Source organism: Lynx canadensis, chromosome B4 (assembly GCF_007474595.2).
Source record: "Lynx canadensis isolate LIC74 chromosome B4, mLynCan4.pri.v2, whole genome shotgun sequence".
In the NCBI taxonomy this organism is placed as follows: domain Eukaryota; kingdom Metazoa; phylum Chordata; class Mammalia; order Carnivora; family Felidae; genus Lynx; species Lynx canadensis.
The window spans coordinates 83218249-83244372 of NC_044309.1; the positions used below are offsets into that span (position 1 = coordinate 83218249).

General features: G+C 37.5%; 1 protein-coding gene across 22 annotated transcripts in view; it reads right to left on the bottom strand.

Moving 5' to 3' along the window:
- Window positions 1–26124, bottom strand: part of R3HDM2 (R3H domain containing 2) — a 161950-nt gene that overhangs the window by 117007 nt on the left and 18819 nt on the right. For 16 of the 22 annotated variants that reach the window (XM_030322994.1, XM_030322996.1, XM_030322991.1 and 13 more), the window contains exons 2-3: window positions 20842–20965; window positions 6132–6199 (exon numbers count right to left, since the gene is read on the bottom strand). The exons of 1 other annotated variant lie outside the window; for it this stretch is intronic. In XM_030322994.1, coding sequence (XP_030178854.1) covers window positions 6132–6199; window positions 20842–20879 — 106 coding nt within the window. In that variant the 5' untranslated portion in view covers window positions 20880–20965. Of the gene's footprint in view, window positions 1–6131; window positions 6200–20841; window positions 20966–26124 lie in introns of those variants that run through there. 5 more of the 22 variants (XM_030323010.1, XM_030322995.1, XM_030323000.1 and 2 more) reach the window with 4 other exon arrangements.

The window sequence follows — 26124 nt, forward strand, 5'->3', positions numbered from 1 at the left end:
AGTATGAGAACAATGTCTGTTTTTTTGTAGTTTTTAATGTTTACTTATTTTTGAGAGAGAGAGAGAGCGAGAACATGCACAAGCTGGGGAGGGACAGGGAGAGCAAGAGGAGACAGAAAATCCAAAGCAGGCTCTGTGCTGTCATAGACCATGATGTGGGGCTTGCTCAAACTCATGAGCCCTGGAATCATGAACTGAGCCGAAGTCAGAGGCTTAACTGACTGGGCCACCCCGGCTTCCCTGAATAATGTCTAACCAGAAACAGAATATTAATAGAAAGATAGAAATTATAAAAAGGAACCAAATGGAAATTTTGGAGTTGGAAAGTACAATAATAAAAATGAAAAATGTTAAGTAGAGGGGTTTGACACAAGATCTGAGCAGGCAGAAGAATCAACAAACTTGAAGCTAGGTCAATTAGGAATATCCAGTCTGGGGCCACCTGGCTGGATCAGTGGGAAGAGCATGCAACTCTTGATTTCAGGGTTGTGAGTTTGAGTAACCTCTAAATAAATAAAAATTTGGGATGCCTGGTGGCTCAGGTAGTTGAGCATCTGACTCTTGATTTCAGCTCAGGTCATAATCTCATAGTTTGTGAGATTGACCCCCACATCAGGGTCCGAAATGACAGCACAGAGCCTGCTTAGGATTCTCTCTCCCCCTATCTACCCCTCCCCCGCGTGCATAAGCTCAAGCTCTCTCAAAATAAATAAAGTTAAAATTAAAATTAAATTAAATTAAATTAAATTAAATTAAATTAAATTAAATTAAAACAAAAAAAAAGACAGCTAGGGCAATAAGGCAATAAAAAGAAAGAAAAGACATTCAGTTTGGAAAAGAAGGAAAACCTTTTCTATTTGCAGATGATATTCTTATATATAGAAAATCCTAAGAAATCAGGGTGCCTGGTTGGCTCAGTCAATGGAGCATGTGACTCCTGATTTCAGAGTTGTGAGTTCAAGCCCCAAGTTGGGCATGTAGCTTACCTAAAAAAAATAAAAACAAAAAATAAAAAATAAAAAAATTCCTAAGGAATCCACTAAAAGTAAGTTCAGCAACGTTGCAAGATACAAGGTCAATATACAAAAATGGATTGCATTTCTATAAACAATGAATATTCCAAATATGAAATCAAGCAAAAACTTCCATTTACAGTAGTAACAAAAATAATAAGATACTTAAGTATAAATTTAACAAAAAAGTATAATAGAGTAGGGTTAAAAAAAGTGTAAGGGTTATATATTAAAAATCATAAACTGGTCACTGATAGAAATTGAAGGTCTAAATAAGGGAGAAGATGTCCCATGTTCATGGACTGAAAGACTTAATATTGCTAAAGTGGTAACACTCCCCAAAATGATCTACAGATTCAGAGCAATCCCTATCAAAATCCTAGCTGGCTTTTTTTTAAGAAATTGACAATAACATCTTAAAATTCATATGGAAATGCAAGGGACCCAGAATAAACAACATAATCCTTTTTTTTTTTGTTGTTAATTAATCTCTACACCCAACATGGGGTTCAAATTCATGACTCTGAGATCAAGAGTCACACGGTCTAGAGAATGAGACACCCAGGCACACCAAATAATATAATCTTGAAAAAGAAAAACACAATTGGAGGACTCATTTCCCAATTTCATCTTACAACTAAAGCTACAGTAATCAAAACAGTGTCATAGTGGAATGGAATTGAAAGCCCAGAAATAAACCTTTACATTTATGGTCAACTAATTTTCTAACAAGGAGGCCAAGATAATCAAATAGGCTAAGGACAGTGTTTTCAACAAATAGTGCTCAGAGAAGTGGATAGCTACACATAAAATAATAAAGTTGGAATGATACTTCACATCATACATAAAAATTAACTCAAAATAGAACACAGACCTAAATGTAAGAGCTACAACTATAAAACTCAAAATAAAACACTGGAATAAATCTTCATGACCTTGCGGAATGCCTGGGTGGTTCAGCCAGTTGAGCTTCTGACTCTTAATTTTGGCTCAGGTCATGATCTCAAGGTTCCTGGGATTGAGCTCCACCTCAGGCTCCATGCTGACAGCACAGGGTTCTCTGTATCCCTCTCTCAGTGTCCCTACCCTACTTGTGCATGTGCTCTCTCTCAAACTAAATAATCATTTATTAAAAAAAAAAATCTTGATGACCTTGGATTAGGCAAAATTTTCTTAGACACAACACTAAAAGCATAAGCAACAAAAGAAAAAATAGATCAGTAGAGTTCATCAAATTTAAAACTTTGTAAACAATACCATCAAGAAAGTGAATTCAAAGACAACTCAGAGAATAAGAAAAAATATTTGCAAATCATGCATAGAATAAGGAACTTGGTATCCATAATAAAGAACTCTTACAACTCAATAAAAAAAGACATGTTATCCAAAAAAGGCAAAGGATTTAAATATGCATTTCTCCAAAAAATATACAAATGGCCAATAAGTACAGGAAAAGATGCTCAACATCCTTAGTCATCAGGGTAGTGCAAATCAAAACCATAATGGTATTGACACCCACTAGGATGGCTAGACTCAAAAAGACAGAAAATAAGTTTAGTGAGGAAAGACAAACTGGGACCCTTACACATTGCTAGTGGGAATGTAAAATTATGCAGCCACTGTGGAAGCAGTTTTACAGTACTTCAAAAAGTTACCACATGATTCATATACACAATGGAATACTATGTGGCAATGAGAAAGAATGCAATATGGTCTTTTGTAGCAACATGGATGGAACTGGAGAGTGTTATGCTAAGTGAAATAAGTCATACAGAGAAGGACAGATTCCATATGTTTTCACTCCTATGTGGATCCTGAGAAACTTAACAGAAGACCATGGGGCAGGGGAAGAAAAAAAAATGGTTAGAGAGGGAGGGAGCCAAAACATAAGAGACTCCTAAAAACTGAGAACAAACTGAGGGTTTATGGGGGGTGGGAGGGAAGGGTGGGTGGGTGAAGGGTATTGAGGGCACCTGTTGGGATGAGCACTGGGTGTTGTATGGAAACCAATTTGACAATAAATTTCATAATAATAAAAAAAAAGTTACCACATGATCCAGCAATTATACTCCTAGATATATACCCAAAAGAAATTAAAACATGTGTCCACACAAAAACTTGTAAATACACGTTCATAGTACCCAAAAAGTGGAAACAACCCAAATGTCTACCAACTGATTAATGGATAAACTAAATGTAATATATCCACACAATGGAATATTATTCAGCCATAAAAAGGAACAAAAGTCCTGATGCATGCTACAACTTGGATGAATCTCGAAAACATGCTAAATGAAAGAAGCCAGACATAAAAGGTTCACATATTGCCTGATTCTTTTTAGAAGATATAACCAGTCAAGGTAAATCCATAGAGGCAGAAAGCAAATTAGAGGTTACCAGGTAAAGCGGAGGGGGGAGGGGAGGGAATGGGAATGATTATTTAATGAGTATGGGGTGGTTTATAGAATGATGAAAATGTTCTGAAACTAGAGACAGCTAGTGGTTGCACAACATCACAAATGCACTGAACTACATACTAAAATTATTAATTGTAAGTTATGTGAATTTCACTACAAAAAAATAAAAAGAGGGGCTCCTGGGTGGTTCAGTTGGTTAAGCATCCGACTTCGGCTTAAGTCATGATCTCATAGCTCATGGGTTCGAGCCCCACGTTAGGCTCTGTGCTAACAGCTCAGATCCTGGAGTCTGCTTCAGCTTCTGTGTCTCCCTCTCTCTCTCTGACCCTCCCCTGCTCATGTTCAGTCTCTCTCTCTCTCTCTCTCTCTCAAAAATAAATAAACATAAAAAAAAAAAGAAATTAACTTAGGAGGGGGGAAAAAGCATATGTCCATATAAGGATTTGTACACAAATAGTTATAGTATAACTTTATTTTTAATTGCCAAAAACTGGAAACAACCCAAATGTGCATCTCAAAACACAAATGGATAAACAAATTGTGCTATAGCCACATGATGGATCGCTACTCAGCAATAAAAATGAACTACTCATACATGCATCAACATAGATGAATCTCAAAATAATTATGGTTAGTAAAAAAAAAAGGCAAACCAAAAATAAATGTAAGAATATATTCTTTTTTAATTTTTTTTTTTCAACGTTTATTTATTTTTGGGACAGAGAGAGACAGAGCATGAACGGGGGAGGGGCAGAGAGAGAGGGAGACACAGAATCGGAAACAGGCTCCAGGCTCTGAGCCATCAGCCCAGAGCCCGACGCGGGGCTCGAACCCACGGACCGCGAGATCGTGACCTGGCTGAAGTCGGACGCTTAACCGACTGAGCCACCCAGGCGCCCCAAGAATATATTCTTTACAATTCCATCTATATAAAATTCTAGACAATGCAAACTGTTCTGTAGCGACAGAAAGTTGATCAGTGGTTGCTTGGAGACCACAGAAGCTGAGGAAAGGATTAAAAATGGGGATAAGGAGGGGTGCCTGGGTGGCTCAGTCGGTTGAGCGGCTGACTGGTTCAGGTCATGATCTCACAGTTCGTGAGTTAGAGCCTCCCGCCAGGCTCTGTGCTGACAGCTCAGAGTCTGGAGCATGCTTTGGATTCTCTCTCTCTCAAAAATAAACATTAAAAAAGAATTTTTTTTAAATGGGGATAAGGAAACTTGTGGGGGTGATACATTATCTTAACTGTGGTAATAGTTTCATGGGTGAACAACACGTATGTCAAAACTTAACAAACTGTACACTTTTAATATGTACAGTTTACTATATGTCAATTATAGCTCACGATCTTTTTCGAAAAAGATGGGGAAAGGGGAAATGGGGCAATTTGCTCACGCTGGCCACTCAATAACTGGTAAGGGAGTAAAAGCAAGCGGTTTTACTGTGCTCGGTAACAGCGCAAACAATTGGCAAAACTCCACATGGAAAGCCACTCAGAGGAGCATATCAATTTGAATTTCTTAAATTTACAAGTAATTCTATTAACCAACATTACAATTTCAGAGATGTTCAATCTCCATTTTTGATTGATTTTCAGTTGGTAGTGCTAAAAACTCTCTGGTGCCAGAACTCTTCAGTTCTGGCAAGTACAACAATTAGTATGATCGTAAATAAACATTTAGATATACCAGGAAGGCTCCTAGAAAAAGACCTAAGAAGGTTCCATAAAGCTAAAATACCTGTGAACAGTATCTCAAGTACATCAAAAACAACAAAAAAGATTATTATCTATACTAATAATCTTTTAAGAATCCCTCAGTTATTTAACCTTTTATAAGACAAAGTAAATATCTGTTTCATAAGGTAAATATCTATTTACCTTTTGTAGATATTTATTCCGATAAATTTAAGCTACTTCAAAGCTTATTATCTACTTCTAAAAAGTCAGAAAAGCTTTAAAGTTAAAACTCTAGGGGTGCCTGGGTGGCTCAGTCAGTTAAGCGTTGGACTTCAGCTCAGGTCATGATCTCACAGTTTGTGAGTTTGAGCCCTGCGTCAGGCTCTGTGCTGACAGCTCAGAGCCTGGAGCCTGCTTCAGATTCTGTGTCTCCCTCTCTCTCTGTCCTCCCCCACTCATGCTGTTTCTGTTTCTCTCTCTCCCTCTCAAAAATAAATAAACATTAAAAAAAATTTTTAAGTTAAAACTCTAAATCATGTTAACTAACTAGAATTTAAATTAAAAATTGAAGGGGAAAAAAACCCTCTAAATTGGATTTTTCTTTACCAAAAAGTATGTCCATCGTTTTAAAGACAATAAATAAATAAATAAAGACAGACAGACAGACAGACAAAAAGTATGATGTATTCACTAGTGCGAAGAAGCTATGGATATGAGGGGTGAAGTTCAGTCAGTCAAAACCACTTTACATTCATGTATTTATGACAGGTGAGAAATGACATCATCTAATCCAAGCGACCATCATCTCTCACTTCAACTACAGCAGTAGCCTTTTTTCTTTCTTAATTCAGGTGAACTCAATCTTGATATACTCTAAAGTCTCAGTTTCCTTATCCATTAAATGGGTACAATAACACTTCCAACCTCGTGAGGTTGTGGGACAATTAAATGAGAATACAGGTATAGCACTTAGTTTGTTGCCTAGCACACAGAAAGTGCTCTATAAATGTTACCTATTATTACCTGAATAAATGTTCAGCCTCCATGAGTCCAGTGCTGGAATGGCATCACATATAAGAAACAAGTCTAACCTCAAAAAAAAAAACAAAAAACAAAAAACAAAAAAAAAAGTTAAAAGCAATTTAAATCTTAATATATTGAGACTCCCAAAGAAAATAAAGAGATCCATTTCAAAATCCACAGCAGCTTAGTATCTTCTTTCCCAATTCCTTTTGCTCACAATGTTTCTCTAACCCTACACCTGCCTGAACCCTCTATATCCATTCCTACTTCCTGTTTTTTTAAATCCATTGCTTTAATGCACGGTTTTATTATGTTTATTATTTATTTAAGTAATCTCTACGCCCATGTGGGACATAAACTCACAACTCACAACTCCTTCTCCTCTAATGATCCCCTCTTCTTATAAGCAGTTCTCAGTCCACTTTCTATATAAATTAATTATCCAGTCTTTCTCCTTGAAATTCTTCAGCTGTTTTTTATCCATTATCCTTTTATACAAGACAAATCTATAGTAACTGAGCTAGCAGATACTGAATCTCTCTCAGTAGGTGAGAAGAATACAGAGAAGCCAGAGACAGAATTTTCTTCTGCGAGTAGAAATAAATATTACAAACACATAATTTAGTATCTCCTCTCTCTGACTACAATATTTATTATTACTATTACTATGACAGGATTCTGAGAGCTGGCTGCTGCTTAATCCACATTAGAAACCCTGAGTGCTGAATGCCACCACTAGAACCCCTAATATGCCAAGCCAGCCTGTGTTCCTGGAAACCTCAAAGTACTTAAGTCTCGCCATGTTCTATGCTGAAGTGAGGAGTATCCCAAATTCATCATTTTGCTTTACAACTCTATCCCGTGAATCTCACATTGCTAACGTCTACCTTTCTAGTATCATACTAAGATTTCTATGAAAAAGTTTCTTTATAACCCCTGCACCCCAGGGTTTTGGTATTAGAAATGTGTGGTAGTTTGGTTAGAGTTGGAAGGCATGGCTATGGAATCGCCCTTCCCTTTTCCACCACCAACGTTGGTCCTGAAACACTGACTGCATGGTGAATTTTTTTCCCCAGGAAATGCCTTATTCTGCCCTATGCAAAGAAATTACTAGTTACCTTTCCCCACAGGCCCTCAAGCCATGCCAGATGCACCTGATTCTTAAGTGGGCATAGTGAGTTCATGCTGAGAGCCTTGACATACCAAGAGGTCTCTCTCCAACTCTGAGTCAAAGAATCAAGAGCAACGTAATTCAAAACACATACCAGTACTTATTGATGTTATGGTTTTCTTGCCCTATTTGTAATCTTATCAAAATTAAAAGTGGAATACTTTTGGAGTGCCTGGGTGGCTCAGTTGGTTAAGCATCCGACTTCGGCTTAGATCATGATGATCTCACGGCTCATGAGTTTGAGCCCTGCGTTGGGCTCTGTGCTGATAGCTCAGAGACAGGAGACTGCTTCAGATTCTGTCTTGGTCTCTCTCTGCCCCTCCCCGGCTTGCGCTCTCTCTCTCTCTCTCTCTCAAAAAATAAACATTAAAAAAAAAATTAGGGGAGCCTGGGTGCCCAGTTAAGCGTCCTACTTCTGCTCAGGTCATGATCTCACAGCTCATGGGTTCTAGCCCTGCTTCTGGCTCTGTGCTGACAGCTCAGAGCCTGAAGCCTGCTTCAGATTCTGTGTCTCCCTCTCTCTATCTGCCCCTCCCCTGTTCACACTCTGTACCTCTCTCTCTCTCAAAAATAAATGAACATTAAAAAAAATTGTTTTTAATTAAAAATTTTAAAAATTTAAAGTGGAGGGGTACCTGGGTAGCTCAGTCGGTTGAGCGTCTGACTTTGGCTCAGGTCACGACCTCATAGTTTATGAATTCAAGCCCTACACTGGCTTGCGGCTGTGGTGGGGGGGGGGGGCAGGGGGAGCCCGCTTCAGATTCTCTGTCTCCCTCTCTCCTTGCCCCTCCCCTGCTTGCATTCTCTCAAAAATAAAAATACAGTCTGTTTCAAAAAGTGGAATACTTTCTGAAAAACGTTCAATTCCCTTCTGCCATCCATCCTCCATAACTCTTATACACTTTGTAGGGTTTTAATAAAAATAAAAAATATGCAATCGTCTCTTAACTAATCTCTCTACTTCCTCTCTGGGCACTCTGCTATCTGTTCTCCCCAGAGAAGCACGAGTGATATTTTAAAAATGTAAATCACATCACTTAGCTTTCTTGATAAACCAGTTTCTTTCTACCAATGGTTTTCCATCATCCTAAGCGAGATCTACAAATCCATACAAAATCTGGCCCCTGCCTATTCCTGAACATGCCAAATCACATACTCCCCACGAAGCCTTTGTATTTGTTGCTCTTCATGTCCAGAACACTCCTCTCCCATCAGGAAATGCTGGTTGCCTCCCTTCACATAATAGTTCATACATCACTACAAAAAGGTCCTGCCTGACCACCCCATCTGAAGTATCCCCCTCTCCCTTACTCTCAATCACATCACCACATCTATTTTCTTCATAGTACTCATCATAATCTGTAATTATTTATTTGAAAATTGCCTATCTTCTCAAACAAAAATGTAAGCTCTTTGAGGGCAGAAAACTTGTGTTCATATCTGTATCTATACCTCCGATGTGAAATAGTGCCTGACACATAATAAGCACTGTAACAGTTTTCTGTTTGACTCATTTACAAAGCTAAGTGCTACCTCTGAGGCAAACTTAGGTCTTTAAAATTTTTTTTTAATTTATTGAAATTATTTAAACTTAAAATTATTTAAACTTTTTAAAACTTACAGCCAGTAAGATAGCCAAGCCATCAAAATCCTGTGTTCCTGTCTTCATTCTAACAATCTGCCTTGCTTTCTCTGAAGATAAATATTTTACTCAGAAAATAAGATGGTAATCTTATCTGGCAACACTGTTTTCTGGGTCTGTGAGACCCAAATCCAAGGTTCTCAGGCAGCAGCGACTGACAAAAGATCTGGTTACCAGCTGCACTAAGAAGTACCTCCCAACCCAGAACAACCAGGCTAAAACTGACACAAGGTACAAACGCCGGTGAGAGAACACAGTTGATAAAGAGTTCTGTGAAACACTCCAAATGCCTTGAAGATAACCTCACAAGAGTAGGAAGATTCAGTTCAGCCGTCTGACTAGTTCTATAAAGCCTTAATAATGACCTTGTCACCAGAAAAACACATACTGTGCCCTAGCCTTCTAATCAGCTGCACTTAGAAGCCAACATCCATCTTTTGCAATAAAATGCCACCTTGAGAGTTCCTATTCCCATCAAATTATCACGGGTTTGGGCAACAGATAAATCAGAAACTACAGCTAACAAATCTACTTGTCTGGGACCCAAGACAATTAATTAAACTTACTTGGAGAAGCAGAATAAATTGCCTCTAGTCACCTGGAGACAAGTTTTAAAGATCCTAACAACTGTAACACTTGGGCACACCAAAATGGCTGTAATCTGTAAACCAGCCACATGTCACTTCCAATTGTACTCTTACACTGAAAGTGACCTTCCCCCTCCAAAATAAATAATGTTTAAAGTCAGGTGAATCTTGAACAATGACTCTGACTTTTCTAAACTAAGGGCTATGACAGCTACCTTAATGAGAGGCCCAATAAACTCAGGGTAAGGGGTTGACTGTGCTGACATTGTCACCTCATCTAGGACATCAGCTGATTCATCCTGATGGGCTGACAGGTCACTGACATCTGCACCTTGCCCAAGATTCTTGTTTTATTTCACATATAAAAACACTGTCTTCCCAAGACAACTACAGCCCAGACACCTTCTCCAGCTGTGGAGCCTTTACCTTCCTGACTTCACTAAGCACTTTGGAAAAAAAAAGTTGTCATTTCAGGTCCCTATTAGTATCTCTAGATGACTAACAAGACGTGGAGGAACACAGCCCATAAAAGCACCAGAATGTTAACCTTCAGGTCTTAACCAATTTTTTTAAAAAGGATTAAAAAAAAAAAAAAAAAAGATCAAAATTACCTGGGGAAGAAACTAATCTCTTCAGCATTAACAGATGTTTGGTATTACTAAGGTAATCTGGCAAAGAGTCCCAAAGTTTGGGCTTAAAAATGTCTTGTCCTAGGCCACAGTAAGTAATAACAGAAGGCATCCTTTAAGCAAGTAAGTTTTGTTTTAATATAAACTTCAAGAAGAAAGACAAGTCAATTAAAAAACAAAAACAACCCACAAACTATCCACTTCATTTAAAATGAAGAGAGACAAAAGGAAAAAGAAAGAAACAAACAAACAAGGAAGAGCAATGTTGTAGATCAAACATGACCACAAATTATTTGCAGCAATTTCCATCAAGAAGTGGAGTTGAGGGACGCCTGGGTGGCTAGGTTTTGGTTAAGCGTCCGACTTCAGCTCAGGTCATGATCTTGCCGTTCGGTTCCTGAGTTCGAGCTTCACATCAGGCTTGCTGCTGTCAGCCTATCTGCACAGAGCCTGCTTCAGATCCTCTGCCCCCCCTCTCTGCCCCTTCCCTGCTTATACTCTCTCTCTCTCAAAAATAAACAAAAGAAGTGGTGTTCATTTCGTCACCCCTTGCATCTGAGCTGGCCTTGTGGTCGATAAAATGCAACATGAAGACACTGTGCAATTTCTGAGCCCAGGCCTTAGGGAAACCTTTGAACTTTCACTCTTGTTCTGTTGGAACCTAGTCACCATGCAAGACAGACTGCAGGAGAGGCCACAGCACTCTGGATGACAGCTCCAGCCTAATGATGGACAATGCTGGAGTGGGGCTATTCAGTACAACCAGCCCCTGGCCAGCCTGCCAACTGATCAAAACACATGAGTAAGCCCAGCAAATATCATGTGGAATAGAGGCAAGCCAGATGAACTCTGCCTAAATTGCCAGCCCACTTAATCATAAGCAAATAGTTGTTTTAAGCCATTAAGATTTCGAGTGGTTTGGTCCACAGCAATATAACAGACACACCCACAATCAGTGGAGACTAATTCAAAACATCAATAGTGACACACTCAAAAGCAGCATGTACATTCCCATCATGAAAGGAAACTAGAATCTCTAAAGAATAAGATATAGAACCACCTTTAACTGATAAGACATATACCACAGAATCCCAGCAAAACACCCAGATTAATAAATTTGTTCCTGCATCTAGTCCATGTTTAAATACCTGGAGAAGATACGTGCAAATATATGTATCCCACAAAGGACTCATATACAACATATACAAAAAAGATCTATATATCTATAAGAAAAAGACAAATAGCCCAATTTCTTAAATGGACAAGAGCTGAAAGGCAGCTCACCAAAGAGGATCCTTAAAAGGCCAATATGCATATAAAGATACTCCACACATCAGGGGCCCTTGGGTGGCTCAGTCAGGTAAGCATCTGACTTCAGCTCAGGTCATGATCTCACGGTTCATGGGTTTGTGCCCCGCATTGGGCTCTGTGCTAACTGCTCAGAGCCTGGAGCCTGCTTCGGATTCTGTCTCTGTCTCTGTCTCTGTCTCTCTCTGCCCCTCGGCAGCTCCCACTCTCTCTCTCTCTCTTTCTGACGGTACAGTCAGAAAATGAAATACTCCGTAGCAATGATAAAAGAAAAACCATTGCTATAGGAAGCTACACTCATGAATCAAAGACAATGGTAAGTAAGAAAGAAAAGATCATCTACTATATGATTCTATTAACATGAAATTCAAAAACAGATAAAACTATGGTAATAAAAGTCAGAATAGTGATTCTGCCAATACAAGAGTATTTGAGGGATTAGCTTGTGTGACACAATGATGGACGCGGCTGGTTGTGCGCCTGACCATCCAGCCAACCAACAGATGCTGCTAGGCTTAGTTCTGCTTTAGGAAGGTCACATTTTAACGTCTGCACTGGTTTGTACACCTGGCCTTCTGTGGCTCCACGGCCAAGTCAGTGCCTTCATTTAAAACCTCATCATTTTCCACTGTCCTCCTTACAAGACACACTGTGATAAGGGTGATCTTTAAAAAATACAAATTTGATTTCTCGAGAAGGTTGATGGGAGAAGGGTGGTGGGAGAGTGGTTGCCAAAGGAGGCTCACCGGAAGGCTGCTTGCATATAACAGTTTTCACTTATATCAGTATTTCAGATCAATAAAAACAGCCGCATTTTGAAAAAAAAAAAAAAAAAACAAATTTGATGGCATCAACCACCAACACCCCTACCACACACACTCCCCTCTTTAAAAATCCTCCAAAGACTCTCCATTTTTTATAGGATAAATTCAGCACTCTTTAGCAGGATACTTAAATTCCTTTATAATCTGGCCTCTGACTACCTTTTCTCCTTTTCTCCATATATCCCGAGTTTCATAACAAATTATAGTTGACCTTGAAACCGATGCTTTTTTTCTCACCTCAGTATCTCTGGCTATGTAATCGTGCTCTACCTAGAACAGCAGTTCGTGGAGTATGGTCTCAGGAAATCTAAGAGGTCCGCTATTTTCATAACACCAAGATCTAATTTTTCATAATAATACTAAGATGTTATATGCCTTTTTTTACCATGGTGAAATGGTAGGTATAACTGCCACTGCCTTAGCATAAATCAAGGGAGGGGCATCGAACTATACTAGTACCACCCAACACCTGCAGTTTAAAAAAGGAAAGATAAACTTTACTTATACATTCCTTGAGCAAACAGTAAAAATTAATAATGTTATTAAATTTCCACTCTTGAGTACATCTTTTTAATAATCTAAATGAAAAATGGAAGTCTATAGTTCTGCAGCATATCAATCAAAGGACAATAATCGTCTCAAGGAAAAGCAACTGAGCTGCAAGCTGAACTTTTTTCATGGCATATCATTACTTCTTGAGTAAGCAACCGACAGGCAAACTATTGTTATGTGGCAACAGTCTTCACAGAAATGAACAAAGTGAGCCTGTTCCTTCAAAGAAAACAAATGAGATAGTACTTGTTGCCAGTGATAAAATTCAAGCTTTTAAAAATCAAAATTTTGAAAAAGGGTATCTTTTGTGAGCTTGACAACTTCTCAATACTTAAGACTTTCCCAATGAAATGATGGTGATATTAATGAATGTGATTTTTTAAATTGAATAATGAACTGTGTCAAACATTTGGAAGTTCTGTGTAACTCAGTAAACCAATATTTTCCAGTTGACCATTCACGATGATTCAAAATCATACATGGATAAAAGATCCATTCAATGTACAAAGTAAACAATTGAATTTTAATGTCACCAAGTACAAAAGTTCATTAACATGGTTCCAGATTCTACACTGCAACTAATCTTGAAGAAACTACCACATGTTGAGTTTGGGTACAGTATCAAAGACTATCCAATTACCCAAAGATATTAAGATACTTCTCTATTTTCCCACTACAAATCTCTGCGGCTGGATTTTTTCTCATATACTTCAAGCAAAATGACATACTGCAACAGACCGAATGCTGATGCAGATATAAGAATCCAGCTGCCTTCTTTTTAATCCAGACATTAAAGAGATTTGCAAAAATGTAAAACCATGTCCTTCCTTCTCACTAAATCTTTTGTTAAAAAAAATTTTTTTTCATAGGGGCGCCTGGGTGGCTCAGTCAGTTAAGTGGCCGTCTCCGGCTCAGGTCATGATCTCGCGGTCCATGAGTTCGAGCCCTGCGAAGGGCTGTGTGCTGATAGCTCAGAGCCTGGAGCCTGCTTCTGTTTCTGTGTCTCCCTCTCTCTCTGCCCCTCCCCCATTCGTGCTCTGTCTCTCTCTGCCTTTCAAAAATGAATCAATGTTAAAAAAATTTTTTTAAGTTTTTTTCATTAAAAAATGTGTTATATAAATTAATATGTAAGGAACTTACTATGATTTTAATGAACTAATAAATATTTAAATATTTTCTTAGTTTTGATTTCCAATACTGTAAATATTGGTACATATAACCCACATAAATAAAAGGTTCTTTGGAGTCTGTAATAATTTTTATTTTTTATTTTTTTTAATTTTTTTTGTAACGTTTATTTATTTTTGAGACAGAGAGAGACAGAGCATGAACAGGGGAGGGGCAGAGAGAGAGGGAGACCCAGAATCGGAAGCAGGCTCCAGGCTCTGAGCCATTAGCCCAGAGCCTGATGCAGGGCTTGAACTCAAGGACCGCAAGATCGTGACCTGAGCAGAAGTCGGACGCTTAACTGACTGAGCCACCCAGGCGCCCCTGTAATAATTTTTAAAAGGGTCAAGGGTCCGAGACCAAAAAGTTTGCTAATTTTTTTTAATGTTTATTCACTTTTGAGAGAGAGAGGGCATGGGGAGAGGCAGAGAGAGAGGGAGACAGAGGACAAAAGCAGGCTCCGCACTGACAGGAGAGAACCCCATGCGGGGCTCAAACTCACGAATCATGAGATCATGACCTAAGTCGAAGTCAGCCACTTAATTGAGCCACCCAGGTGCCCCAAAAGTTTGCTAATTTAGAATTTCCCCTGCCCACTCTTATCCTTCAAGGCCCAGAGAACTTAGGTAAAGTTCACCTGATATCTCTGCTTACAGTTGAGAACAAAGACTATATTTTTTCATAGGCACTCAATTAATTGTATGTAGAAAGAAAAAAACTACAATGTAATCTGATGTCTATGACATCAGTACTCCACTGTAAACACACATGGATGAAAAAACTTCAAATTGGTTATTTTGTATATATCCACATAACCAAATCTTCTGTCTCAAATCTGGAATCAAGTGCTGGTGGCAATGTAAAATACCTATATTTGTAGAAGGCAATTTTACTGGGGCACCTGGGTGGCTCAGTCTGTTAAGCTTCTGACTTCGGCTCAGGTCACAATCTCACAGTTCATGAGTCTGAGTCCTGCTTTGGGTGAACACAAGCCCCATTTCAGATGAACATGAGCCCCGCTTTGGGCGAACTCCACTTCTCTATCTCTTTATCTCTCTCTCTCCACCTACTCAGATTCATTCTCTCTCTCTCCCTCTCTCTGTCCAACGCTCACTTGTGCCCTCTCTCAAAAAATAAAAATAAAAAAGGTCATTTTACCATATGTTTAAAATTTACACAAGTATACACCCTTAGCAATTTACCTTAATAATTAATTATTCGAGGGGTGCCTGGGTGGCATCTGACTTCGGCTCAGGCCATGATCTCACAGTTTGTGGGTTCAAGCCCCGCATCAGGCTCTTTGCTGACACCTCAGAGCCTGCTTCAGATTCTGTCTCCTCCTCTCTCTGCCCCCCCCCCCCCCCACACACTCTCTCTCTCTCTCTCAAAAATAAATAAACATCAAAAAAAATTTTTTTAGGGGAGCCTTCGGTGGCTCAGTTGGTTAAAGCGTTTGACTTCAGCTCAGGTCATGATCTCACGGGTTGTTGAGTTTGAACCCCACGTCGGGCTCTATGCTGACAGCTCGGAGCTTGAAGCCTGCTTCAGATTCTGTGTCTCTGTTTCTCTCTGGCCCTCCCCTGTTCATGCTTTGTCGCTCTCTTTCAAAAAATAAACATTAAAATTTTTTTTAAAAAACATTTTTTAAAAATCAATTATTCCAAATACGGAAAATGACATTTGTACAAGGTTATGCAGCACTCTTTGTAACTGCAAAGACTTGGGGGAAAAAATCAAACTTCTCTGTAATAGGAGAATGATAAAATAAACAGTACAAACATATCTTGTAATACTCTGTAGACACACACAAGAATAAGCTATTCTTGATGTACTTATAAGTTATATTGTTAAGTAAAAAACCACAAGACAAAGAACCATTTTTGTAAAATGGAGGAAACAACATATATACACAGTTACACATATATGTATACTTTATGTTTATAAGAACATAGGATGCACAAAAACATAGGATGCACATAGTTGTCTCTGGAAAGAAGAACTGACTAGTTGGGTTACAAAAGCAAGAAAAAAACTTCACTCTGCTTTTTTTCTATCCTTAGCATTTTGAATCATGCAAATGTAACACCAATTCAAAAAGTAAATCTAAAAATATGTAAGAATCTTCATTTCATGTAAGGAATAACCTCTCATCTTTTTTTCCCTCGCCTCAAGAAATGTCAATCCCTAATTTTTAACTGTATGTTCAGTGCTGCCTAAGCCAGGTAACTATAACTGACACAAAAATAAAAAGATAGCCACTATGAAACCTTTGAATTAATTGTGTTAAGTGGTTAACTAGTGATTTTGGGGCACAATCAGGATCTTCCATCTTTTACCTTACATAATTCTGAATTATTTAAATTTCTTAAAATGAGTGTATACTGTCTGTAATTTGAAAAATGCAAACCTCTGTAAGATGGAAGATGTTAAGTAAAAAAAAATCTATGGTCCTGACTTTGAATTGTAAACACTGATATGAACTTGTGATATACTTTCTTAAAGCTGGTGGGCGGGGACACCTGGGTGATTAATTGGTTAAGTGTCCAACTCCTGATTTTAGCTTAGGTCATTATCTCACGGTTCATGGGTGAGAGCCCTGCGTTGGGCTCTGTGCTCTCTCTACTCCTCCCTCACTCATGCTCTCACTCGCACACGTGCTCTCTCTCTCAAAATAAACAAACTTAAAAAAAAAAGATTCATCCAAAAAAACAAAAAAAAGGCACCTTATTTCCTAGCCTTATTCCCTGAAAACAGCAAGAAACAAAGACCAATTCACTAAGCAACTAATACCTCTTTCACCCAGACTGGTCTCTAACCATTTTCCATTTTTTCCACACAAAGGAACCAGAGTTTCAGGGGCAATGGGCTGATGCACGCCCAGGGATTGGGTATGTAATAGACGATTTCAGAACATCATGTCAGCCAGAAAACAAACAAGCTATCATAGCTAACAGGATCACATCAAAAAGATACTGGAGCCAACCAGAAGAAGCTCCCATTTGCCAAGATGAGACAATCAATGAGACATCAGACAATCAATGAGACATCAATACAGATAAAATTGGAATTGGCTGAAACACAGAAATAGGCTTAAATCGCCGAGTTTATAATGACAATATTTAAAAAACTTATCAGACACCTTTGCAGGATGTTAGTGAACAAATTCATTTTTTGCAAACAGTAATAACTGTTAATTAAAAGTCTCAAGCCATTTGTCTGTCGCACCTTTCCTGTGCCAAACAGGTGATGAAAAGAAGTATTTCTTTATAGAAAAAAAAAATTCCAGCTAAAATAAATGAAGAAATGATAGAATCTGAGTACTACCATTTTATAACCCCTAATGAAGGAAATGTAAACAATGATCATCAATGGCTGTTGACATTATAAAATATGAGACTAACAGACATCACACACCTTCTCCTGACAGAAGCACACTATGAAGTATTCTAACCAAAAACAGTGAATCTAAATCTGGTCAAGTCTCTAGATGTAACTGCCAATTTAAAGGAAATACAGAGGATAGATAAACATGTTACATGACACTACTATGATGTCAATCACCAAATCCATCTGTGGGAAACTACTGAACAGATGACCCAGTTCCTTCAACAAATAAACTGCAAAGAAAAAAAAAGAGAGTGGAAATCTTTTAGATAAAGAGACTTTTAAAAAAATACATTGACCAACTATAAGGTACAGACTTTATTTGGATCCTTTTTTTTTTTTTTTTTTTTTTTTTTTTGGATGCCATTTTAAACAGATAGGCTGTTTTAACAACTTATGATACAGGGGAGCCTGGGTGCCTCAGTTGGTTGAGCTTCTGACTCTTGATTTTGGCTCAGACAATGATCCCAGGGTCATGGGATCCAGCCACAAGTCAACCCCCATGCTGAGCATGGAGCCTGCTTTAGATTCTCTCGCCCTCTCCCTCTGCTCCTCTCCCCTGCTCATGGACTCTCTCTCTAAAAAACAAAACAAAACAAAAAAACACCTAAGGGCACCTAGGTGGCTTAGTCAGTTAAGCGTCCAACTCTTGATTTCGGCTCAGGTCATCATCTCTCTCAGTTTGTGGGATTGACCCCTACGTCAGGCTCCATGCTATTAGTCTGTTTGGGATTCTCTCTCCCTTTCTCTCTCCCTCATCAATAAATAAACAAATAAATAAATAAGAACTTATGATATAATCAAGGAAATAGGAACAACAGATATTTAATATTAAGTAATTATTGTTAATTATTTTGAAGGCAGAAATGGTTTTGGTACTATGTTTTCTAAAGTCCTTATTTTTTAGGGGCGCCTGGGTGACTCAGTCAGTTAAGCATCTGGCTTCGGCTCAGGTCATGATCTCACAGCTTGTGAGTTTGAACCCCATATTGGGCTCTGTGCTGACAGCTCAGAGCCTGGAGCCTGCTTCAGATTCTGTGTTCCCCTCTCTCTCTGCGCCTCCCCTGCTCATGCTCTGTCTCTCTCTCTCTCTTTCTCTCTCTCTCAAGAATAAACAAACATTAAAAAAAATTTTTTTAAGTCCTTATTTTTTAGAGATTTATACTGAAATATTTATGAACAAAATAATACATCACAGATATGCTTCAAAACAATTGGAGGAAGGGGGTTGGTAGGAGAATAGATGAAACAAAGTTAACCATAAACTGATAACTGTATATGCAGGTTTATTTTACTATTCCCATGGCTTTTGGACATTTGAAATTTTCCATAAGTTTTTTAGAAAGCAAATCTCAAAAAAGAAATATATATGCAAAGATATATATACATCTTTGCATAGATATATAAACATATATCTCTTTACATATATATTTATATATTTTTTATAGATTTGTTTATATACAAATATACATTTACGTATATATTTATATATATGCTGAATACAATTACTGAACATATAATATATATTATATATACTGAATATATATTATATATAGTATTACAATATATATTATGTATTATGCATACACTGAATAGATACTGAATATATATTATACATTATATGTTATACAACATATTATATATACATATATACTGTTATTAGTATTATATAACATATATACTGAATACAAATACTGGATATATATTATATATAATAACATTATATTATATATAATATGTATCATATAACATATATTATCTATAATAATATTATGTTATATAATACATTAACATAATGTATTATATAATATATATTATATATACTGAACATATAATATATACAGTAATATATATACTTTATATGTACTGAATATATATATATATATTTATATATATATATATACTGAATACAAACACTGAAATGAATTTGGATACTAATCTTTATTTGAAGCCCAGTTCAATATCTAACTCCTTCCCTACCTTTCCATATTGGTTTTTCTCTTTCCTTTTTGTATTTGCATTGAACAACTAGATTCAACTAAATTATACTGCACTATTTATATTACAGAATTGAATCCATTATATCTATTGTTACTTTAATCATCAAATATTCATGTTTTATCTCCACAACCAGCCAGCAAGGTCCTTTAACACACACACACATTTTTGATCCCACAGCCCTAGAATGAGGCTGAACATTCTAATAGTCCCAAGTACCTTACATGACACCCAAGATGTCTCTGGAAAAACCTTGGGACCTATGGAAAAATGTAATATTCTTCCTTGTCGCCCTAAGGACTATTTCGTGCTAAAATTAAGTTCTTATTCTTGTAAAAGCACATAATATTTTCTTCAAATTTTACAGGGATCCCTTTCATGACATCAAAATGGTAAGTTTCCAGCAAGTTTAGGCAAGCTAATAAGCACAAGCTTTTCCTCCCAGAATTCAAATGGGCATATTTATACTCTTTCAAAGAAACAGAATTATATATTACTAGGTTTAAACAGAAATTATGTTAATTAAGTGATTGGTTAAATATGAAGTTATTTAATAAAAACTTCAGCTACAATATAAAAAGACAGCTTACCCCCAAAAATAGTCTCGAAGCCCAGGAAACAAAGAACTCACATATCTAACTGAAAACCAATCAAGAGTGTTGGAAAATAAGTCTACTGGAGTACTTACAAGTTTTAAGAACTGATTTTATAGTCCCTTTACTCTTTTAATAGGTGTTTTAAAATAACTGATTTTCCCTCTAATTTAAAAGAAATTAATGCTCCTTTTTAAATAGAGATAAGCAAAAATAAAATAAAAATTATCCTGCTACCTCCTTCATAACATTTTGTCTCAATAAACAGTAAATTCTTTGAGGGCAGCTCATTTCTCCAAGGAACAAGGTCCCTCACTTCTAGAATTCATCCATGGAAACCCCAGCAGAAAGGAAAGGGAGGGGGGGAAAAAAAACCACATAGGCTTAATTCAATGAGAGTAATATATAGATTTGTTTTTACTTTGTTTACATTTCCCCATCCGTATAAATCTAGTGTGAAAAAAACCCATACATTTCATTTTTATGGATTTTTCTTGGTTTATAATAATTTTTTGGCATTTTTCCAGCATCCTTAAAATTTCTTACTATAGTAGCAGCAAAGTCCTACATTTCCAATTGCCAAATCAGGTAGTAAACACATATTCATTCTATATGTAAAATCTTACTCAATTTTAACTTATATTTAAATTAGTTACTCAAAATAACTTTTTATTTCTTATTTCTTTTGTTGAAGTCTACCAACTGCATCAACAGATTTTCACATTTTATGTACAGTTAAACGTATATAGAATAAGTTTCTCCTCAAAATATCCCACAAAAATCTGAATTCACACACATGCAAAACAATTCCAGTGTCCTAAAATTCATCCACAAGTACCCAAATATAATGCTCACCTGATCTCTAGCTCAGATGTAATGAATGCCTCATCCATCCAGGTAAAGTGTAAGAACTGTACTTATCAAGCATAATTTGGGGAGACAGTAAGGAAAGAATAGTGGATAGCTCCCAGCAATTCACCTAGGAGGGGAAAAAAATGATCCCTTTCACATCCAGAGCGTAGGTTCTAACAAGTTTTCAGCAACAGTCAAATAAAATTCTCAGAACAGTCCTGACTTTTCACTGGACTCTGTGTCTTAATTAAGTAGTCTGAGTGACAGTGCAAAAATTAATTTGAAACTACCTTTCTTCTTTACTCTGAAAAGCTGAATATTGTCTGTCTTGACTATTAAAATCCCCAGAGATTTCAATTCTGCAGGAACTCTACATGGTTCTAAATTTAGACAAGTAATAGAAATAGTTGGAAGGCATGCAATTCACTTTAATATCTGAACTTTTATGTTGCCAGGCAGCTAATTTCTTAAGTAATCCTAGAGCAGTCATCCACATAAAAGAATAAATATATAAGCCATATAATCAACTGATAGGCTAGTAATGGTGTTAATTAAAATATTACCTATAATTTCTGAAAATGAATAACACCCCTGCTCCAAAAACAAAGGTTATAACTTCTTCCATAGGGATAACAGGACAGGATTTTAAATATTTCAACAGAACAGGTTAATAGCACATGGTGACTTTCCTTACAACTGATTTGTTTCCACATCAATGAACATACCAATAGGCTTAATGGATTTCACCTTCAGTGTAAAATGTTTTTGTGGAAGGAACTGACCTATCTTGTTTCATGTAGAGTCCCAGAGTGGAATATGTTCTCAAGCTGTTGGACCATAAGTGATTGGGGTATACCAGATCATAATTCTAAGGCTCTTTTTGGATTCTCTACAACATCAGACCTCTATAAGGAACCACAAAAACTATACTCCCAACAGAAATGTTCAATACAATAAATAACCAACTTCATGTCAGTTTCCTAGACTCAGGTCATGATCTCATGGCTCGGGAGTTCAAGGCCCGCATAGGGCTCTGTGCTGACAACTCAAGCCTGGAGCCTGCTTCGGGTTGTGTCTCCCTCTCTCTCTGTCCCTCCCCCACTCACACTCTGTCTCTGTCTGTCTCTCTCACAATTAATAAACATTAAAAAAAATTTTTTAAGGAATCATTTGTCACTAAAGGAATCAGGGTTCCTTGCAGAAATGATTTATTCCAGGTCTGGGGCAGGTAAAGTACAAAGTGAACCTGGAACACCTTGCAGTGCCAGAGTGGATCACGTCAAAAGGACATAGGAATCAGTTTGATAGGGCTCCCACTGACCAAATTTACAACAAATTTGCTGTATTTTTAATACTGAATATGGTATTTTTAACAGCAATAGATTATAACATTGAATTTTTTAAAAATACCAAGTCTACAGTAACCATCAAAAACAAAAAAAGGAGGGGCACCTGTGTGGCTCAGTCAGTTAAGTGTCCAACTCTTGATCTTTACTCAGGTCGGGCTCTGGGCTGAGCCTCGTTGGGATTGTCTCTCTCCTCTCTTTCTGCCCCTCACCTGCTCACACACTTTCTTTCAAAATAAACTTTAAAAAAAAAAAAAAAAAAAAGGGAGGGGGAGTAAAAATAAAACTCTTCCTTTTAGAACACCACCAACTAGAAAACGTAGAATTGGGGCGCCTGGGTGGCTCAGTCGGTTAAGCGTCCGACTTCGGCTCAGGTCACGATCTTGCGGTCCGTGAGTTCGAGCCCCGCGTCGGGCTCTGGGCTGATGGCTCAGAGCCTGGAGCCTGCTTCCGATTCTGTGTCTCCCTCTCTCTCTGCCCCTCCCCCATTCACGCTCTGTCTCTCTCTGTCTCAAAAATAAATAAAAAACATTAAAAAAAATTAAAAAAAAAAAAAGAAAACGTAGAATTTATGAGAGAATCAACATTTTGCATGACCACCAATGTAATAACCAATTCAGGCAAGGATTATAAATGCATGTTAATACCACTGAGTAAAACATTAAGGAATAGAAAGGTCACACATTTTTAAAAGTATCATTCCACAGACTGCTTAATTACAAAGGGGAAAAGGTACCTTTACAAAGAAGAAATGTAGCTGACATCAACATAACTAAGTGACCAAACTTTTTATCACCAACAATGGAACAAAAGGACATTATGTGCACAGAGACACACATAACATCTTGCCAAAAATGTTTAACCTGAATCTAATCAAGACAAAGCCAAATTGTGACACATTCTTCAACATAACTAGCCTGGTCTCTAAAAAATATCAATGACATTAAAAACAAAAACGGGGGAGAACTGCTCTGAATTAAAAGACTAAAAAAAAAACAAAAACAAAAATGACAATTAAATGCAACACATGATCCTTGACTAAATCCAGGATTGGAAGGAAAGCTATAAAGCAGTATCTCAATTGAGATAATTGAGCAAATCTGAGTATAGACTATTGCATTAACTATTATACCACTGTAAGATATTTTGAATGTGATAGTTTGATAGTACAATTATGGTGATACAGGAAAACAACTTGTTTTTAGGCAATAGATGCTTAAGAAATTTTGAGGTGAAGTTTTCTGAATGTCTGTAATATGCTAATAAAAGTTTCCAGATTGCCTAATACACTAATAAAAATGCTTGATATACAATGAACAATAATGTATATATGTGTAGGGAGGGAAGGGAGGGAAGGGAGGGAAGGGAGAGAGAAAGGTGGATACAGAAAAAGAAGAGTGAAGAAGGGGGTGAAGAGAGTGAGAGAGCACAAACGCAATAAAATATTTGATAAATATAGGTAAATGTCATACTGATATTCAGTGTATCACTCTTCCGACTTTTCTATAGGTTCAGAATTCTTCCAAATAAAAAAGCTGGGGTAGGGGCATCTGGGTGGCTCAGTCAGTTGAGCTTCCAACTTCAGCTCAGGTCATGATCTCAGGGTTCATGAGTTCAAGCCCCCTATGGGGCTCACTGCTGTCAGCACAAAGCCAGCTTCAGATCCCTTTTCTCCCTCTGTCTCTGCCCCTCCCTCACTCATGCTGTTTCTCTCAAAAACAAACATTGGGGCACTTGGGTGGCTCAGTTAAGCGTCAGGTTCTTGATTTCAGCCCAGGTCATGACCTCACGGTTTCTGAGTTTTTGAGTCCCACGTCGGGCTCTGCGCTGACAGCACAGAGCCTGCTTGGGATTCTCTCTCTCCCTCTCTGCCCCTCCCATGCTTGTGCTCTCTCTCTCTCAAAATAAATAAACATTAAAAAAAATTGGGGGTGAAAAAGAATAAGAAACAACGTTAACCCAAACTCTTAGCTATCCGGTGTAAATTTTGCTGTGTCCTGAAAAATCAATTCCAGGTGGTGGTTACAGGCACAGACCTTGGCATGAAGCTGTTATGGGTCCTCCCAAAATTCATTTTGAACCCTAACCCCCCAAAATGATAGTATTAGGAAGTGGGGCCTTTAGGAGGTGAATGGGATTAGTGCCTTATAAAAAAATGTTCCAGAGAGATCCCTATCCATTCTACCATGCAAGGACACAGTGAGAAGCAGCTGGCTCTGAACCAGGAAGAAGGCCTTCACCAGAATTCAACCATGCTAGTGCCTTGGACCTCCCAGCCTCCAGAACTGTGAGAAATAAGTTTCTGTTGTTGATAAGCCACACAGTCTATGGCATTTTGTTATAGCAGTCTGAACAGACAAAAGACACTCTAAGCTTCAACTATAAAATAAGGATACTACAGTACTACTCCATGGGGATTATTATTGTGAGAAATAAATGATCTATTATCTATTATACTTACATAATATTATCTATTATCTATTATACTTACATAATATCACATTCTTTGTTCACTTAACTTTCTTGTAAGTATGGGGACACTGGACCAATTTTTAGCCTTTCTATGTCTTGGCAACTAGGTTACAGTAACTTTATTAAAATTTTGTGAATTGCCAAATATATCCAACTTCAAATAAAAGTTAAAATGCATTCCATCTAAGGCCCAATAAAAATAAGTCCACCTTTAGCACAAGTAACAGAGCTAACATACTCTGAAGTACCTGTAAGTGGTATAAGCAGCAGCTTCTCACAGCTTATATTTGCTCCTTACTCAAAATACTAGTCACAGGCTTGCCTTCGTCCCCCAAATAGCAATCTTTACATTAAAATCCAAAGCCATCAAACCAGAAGTACCTCTTAAATTCTATTTACCGGGGCTTCATCACTCCACAAGTTTGCCCTGGTGACCTCATCCTGGATTGAAACATCCCTTCCTCTCTCTAAGAGCTCCAGATTCATTTACACAATTAGCTGATACATATTTCCAAAAGTGAACTCTCTACCAACACTCTTCTAACCCCAAATCTGCCCCCCCACATTTTATGTGATATACGTGATATAATCGACATATTAGTTACTGGTGTAAAACATGACTCAATATATGTATATATTGAAAGATGATCATAGTAAGTCTGGTTAACATCCATCGCCAGACATATTTATGACTGTTTCTTGTGATGAGAACTGTTAAGATCTACTGTTAACAACTTTCAAATATATAACACAGTATTATTAACTACAGCCACCATGTTGTACGTGAAACCTCCAAGGCTTTTTTTCATACCTGGAAGATTATACATTTTCTCCACCTTAACCCATTTTGCCCACCTCCACCCCTGCAACCACCATTCTTTTCCATGAATTATGTTTTGATTTTTTTAGATTCCACATCATTAATGAGATCAGAGTATTTTGTCTTTCCTTATTTCACTTAGCATAATGCCCTTAAAGTCCAACCACATTGTCACGAATGGCAGGATTTCTTTTTACGTCTGCATAATACTCCATTGTATGCACATACATTTTATCTGTTCATTTGTTGCCAGACACTTGGGTTGTTTCCATGTCATGGCTCTTGTTTAATACTACAGTGAACATGGGGATGCAGATACCTCTTAGAGATAGTGACTTTATTTTCTTCAGGTATATATCCAGAAGCAGGATTGCTGGTTCATATTTTTAAGTGAAAATGTAAAATTTTTTCTACCTTTAGTTCTGTTTTTAATTTCTTGAGGAACTGTTTTCCATAGTGGCTGCACCACTTTACATTCCCACCAACACTGCACAAAAAGCTCCCTTTTCCTTGCCAACACTTGTTCATCTTTTTGATGCTAGCCATTCTAACAATAGTATAAAGTGGTATCTCACTGTGATTTTGATTTGCATTTCCCTGATGATTAGTAACATTGAACACCTTGTCCTGTACCTGTTGTTCATCAGT